Source organism: Petaurus breviceps, unplaced genomic scaffold (assembly GCF_028583685.1).
Source record: "Petaurus breviceps papuanus isolate PSGF00001 unplaced genomic scaffold, PetGlider_PUasm1.0 90895, whole genome shotgun sequence".
Lineage (NCBI taxonomy): Eukaryota > Metazoa > Chordata > Mammalia > Diprotodontia > Petauridae > Petaurus > Petaurus breviceps.
Genome location: NW_027187372.1, coordinates 27,385,067 through 27,388,573, shown reverse-complemented (window position 1 = coordinate 27,388,573; position 3,507 = coordinate 27,385,067). Strand labels below are relative to the sequence as shown.

The 3,507-nt window shown below is 48.6% G+C and overlaps 1 protein-coding gene across 1 annotated transcript in view; it reads right to left on the bottom strand.

Annotated features, from left to right (window-relative positions):
* The window catches only part of GPR37L1 (G protein-coupled receptor 37 like 1), a 5,926-nt gene extending 3,008 nt beyond the window's left edge, over window positions 1–2,918 (bottom strand). Inside the window, exon 1 of the mRNA XM_069074567.1 lies at window positions 2,123–2,918. Coding sequence (XP_068930668.1) covers window positions 2,123–2,749 — 627 coding nt within the window. The 5' untranslated portion in view covers window positions 2,750–2,918. The remainder of the gene's footprint in view (window positions 1–2,122) is intronic.
* Window positions 2,919–3,507: the final 589 nt, after the last annotated feature.

The following is a 3,507-nucleotide window of genomic DNA, read 5'->3' as shown; positions in this document are numbered from 1 at the left end:
TCTCTCTCTCTCTCTCTCTCTCTCTCTCTCTCTCTCTCTCTCTCTCTTCCTCTCTCTTTCCCTCCCCCTCTCTTTCTCTTCCTATCTTCTCTTCTCTGTCTCTCCCTCTCTTTCTCTTCCTATCTTCTCTTTTCTCTCTCTTTCTCTGTGTGTGTCTCTCAAGTTTTCCCCACCCTTTCCATCTTTCCACTAACCTCAATCTACTCTGCCTACTATCCCTACTCCAGTCTTGGGAGTGGCATTCTAAGATTGTCCAGATGAAACAGACCTAGAGAGGTCATTTTGTCCATTCTCCAGCCTCTCTCTCCGCAGGAGTGCCTTTTACCCATCCAGGACCTGGCGTTTCCCAGTCAGTCAGTCAGTCAAATCAGCACTGACTCAGGGAAAGCAGATAGGGACGGGGAAAACAAACAAATAGAAAAACTAGGTATAGCTTAAAAATAAATTAGACTTCCAAAAGTGAGTAACTTTCACTAAAATAGAAGACCCCACCTCTGAGTCTCTGTTTTCCAATTCTCTAGGACGCCGATCTATCAAAATGAAAAGGGCTAGAGAAGGCTTTCAGGTCCCTTATTCAGCGGTTTGGAGGGCCTGAAAATTGATTGATTCTGTCCAAATACAGACCTGCCACAGCTTTCCAACTCATTTCCCATGCCCTAAGATTCACTGGCCCATACACAGCAGTCAGCATTACCTCTCTGGAAAAGAATTCTAGGCAGGAGGGCTAAAGTCACTATAGGACCCTGGGTCCTCAGAGCCTGCCTGGAGTTCAAAGAAATTGCTCAGCATACATGTCAGCTTGTTTGTACCTGTCAGATTTCTAGATAATAATAGCATCAGAGAGTGACTTTGGCCTCAACCTGTCTCACAAATGTTCACTGGGGTCTTTCTGTGGTGTTTTGATTCAAGTCATTTCTTCATCTGAAATCTCCCAGAAGAAGGTTATAACTTAAAATCATTGACTGTTAGAGTTAAAAAGGAACATTACAATCGGGTCCGATCCCCTCATTTTATAAGTGAGGAAACTAAATGCTTGTTTAGATATAGCTGGGCTTGGAGTCAGGAAGAACAGAATTCAAATCCAGCCTCAGACACTTACTAACTGTGTGACCTTGAGCAAGTCAGTTATCTAAGTTTGCTTCAGTTTCCTCAACTATAAAAATGAAGATGATGATAGCATCTACCTCACAAGGTTGTCGTAAGGATCAAATGAGTTCATATTTGTAAAAAGCACTTAGCACAGTGCCTGGCTCATGGTAGGCACTATGTAATTGGTTATTCCCTTATGCGCTTCCCTTGTTGGATTGGAATTGGGCTCTCCTTTGTGCTATGTCGAGGTGGCCCCAAAGGGAACTGGTTTGGAAAACAGGGAGGGCACTGAAGAGGCAGAAAGGATGTGATTACTGAGGGCATGAAGAGGAGGAACAGAGACAACAAGGGACATAGGGGGGGTTAGGACAACAGAAAAGGAGAGATCATGAGGATATTGGCAATACTATTTAACACTGAGGAATCGAGAAGGGAAGGAGACTGTTCAAGTCTGCACCAGGAAAGGGGATAGAGCTGAGACTGTACCCTGGGCCACCTCAATGCTGCTCCTACCAGATGTCTCACCCCCATCCTTTCCTAGTGCCCTCCAGGGACATCAGGAGGCATCACCACCACCACCATCCCATTTCCCAAGGAAGGAGGGGAAAGAGGCACCAATGAGCAGAAGATAGGACCCTTCTGCCTACATATATACCTCCATCTTAGGACAAGAGACCTTGAATGTTTCTAACCCATCACAAAAACATCACATTTATTTAGCCCTTTACATTTTGCAAAGCACTTCCCTCCCAACAACACTATACAGGAGACAGTGCAATTAGTATTATCATCTCCATTTTAAAGATGAGGAAAGTGACTTTCCCATGTGACTTGCATGTGTCAGAATTAGCATTCTTAGCCCAGTCTCCAGGGTTCTGTCCACACTATCACACTGCCTCGGGCTCCTACTAGTCTGCCTGGCTACTTCTCTCTTCTTCTCCCAAATCACCCACTGGACTGCCACCCCAGCCCCAGCACTATCCAGAACAGCCCCGCTGAGGGCCACAGCACGGACAGGCAGTGGTCACCTCACCTCCATGAAGGGCACAGCCCGGCAAGAGACATCACCCAGCAGCCTCTGCTTGGTGATCTCATTGAAGATGACAACAGGCAGGCAAAAGAAGAGGACCAGGAAGTCCCAGAGAGCAAGACTGGCCAGGATGGAATTCCAGGCGCTCTTCAGGTAGTAACTATGCCACACAATGCACATGACTGACAGGTTGCCAACAATGCCCACAGCAAACACCACCAGTGCCAAGAACATGACCGCATAGGCGCTGTAGGAACTCTCCGTCACCGGGTAGAGGGGGTTCTGAATCTGAAGCCTCCGCCCAGGGGTGCCTGTCAGGTTGCCATAGGGCTCCTGTCCGCTTCCTTGGGCACCCCCCTCCTGGTCTGGGTTGGGACTTGTAGGCGCCAGGGGGTTGGTGGGCTGTAGACCAGCAGGAGGGATGGGCCGAGGATATTCAGCCCACTGCTCAGGCATGTACTGCTGTACCCCTTTTGACTCATCATCCTCTGTTCCCCTCTTGGTCCGTGCCCGCTCTTCCTCTATAGTAGTAAGGTGCCTTCTAGAGTGCAGGGTAACACCTGGGATGCCCTGGAGCCCGGCGGTAGACACAGCAGCCAGGAAGAAGACGAGAAGCCACAGCCAGAGCATGGTGAGAAGTCCGAGAGAAGAGCTGGCCCAGGCAAGGGGAAAAGGGGGCCCCCGCGGTCCTGTGCCCCAGAGGAGGAGAGGCAGCCGGCCGGCTGGACTGGCTGCAGCCAAGCATCTGGCATCAGCTCCTAGTTCTCAGTGCATTGAAAACCTCTCCCCACCAACCCCCTTCTCCTTCCCAGGCCAATGGGCTGGGCCAGGCCCTCTGCTGGAGACCACTGGTTCTAACAGCTTAAATAGCCTAGAGGAAAAAGGAGAAAAGGCCAGGGGCTGGCCCACCCCAGAGCACCCAAAGACTTGCCTTTTGTCCTACCAGGATCCCTTTTTTCTGCTTCCCTATTCCCCCTAGCCATCCATTGCCCAACATAGCCAGGTTCTTTTTCAGAGCTCTCCAGCCCTCCCTTTGTCCCTGATCTCCCAAGATACATGTTCCTAACATATCCCCATGTACAAACTTATAGGAATGAACACCCTCACACAACAGACAGACAGGCATTTGGTTAGGCACTTAAGGGAGAGTTAGAGAGGAAATAGAAGGTTTAGATATGTAATATATGATCCATACCCTCATGGAACTTATAGTCTGCTAGAGGAAATGATGCATATATAAATAACCATTTGTTGTTCAGTCAGTCATTACAATAATTTCCTGCTCTTTGTGATCCTATTTTCTTTGCAGAGTTACTGGAGTGGTTTGCTGTTTCCTTCTCTAGTTCATTTTACAGATGAGGAAACTGAGGCAAACAGGATAACATGAC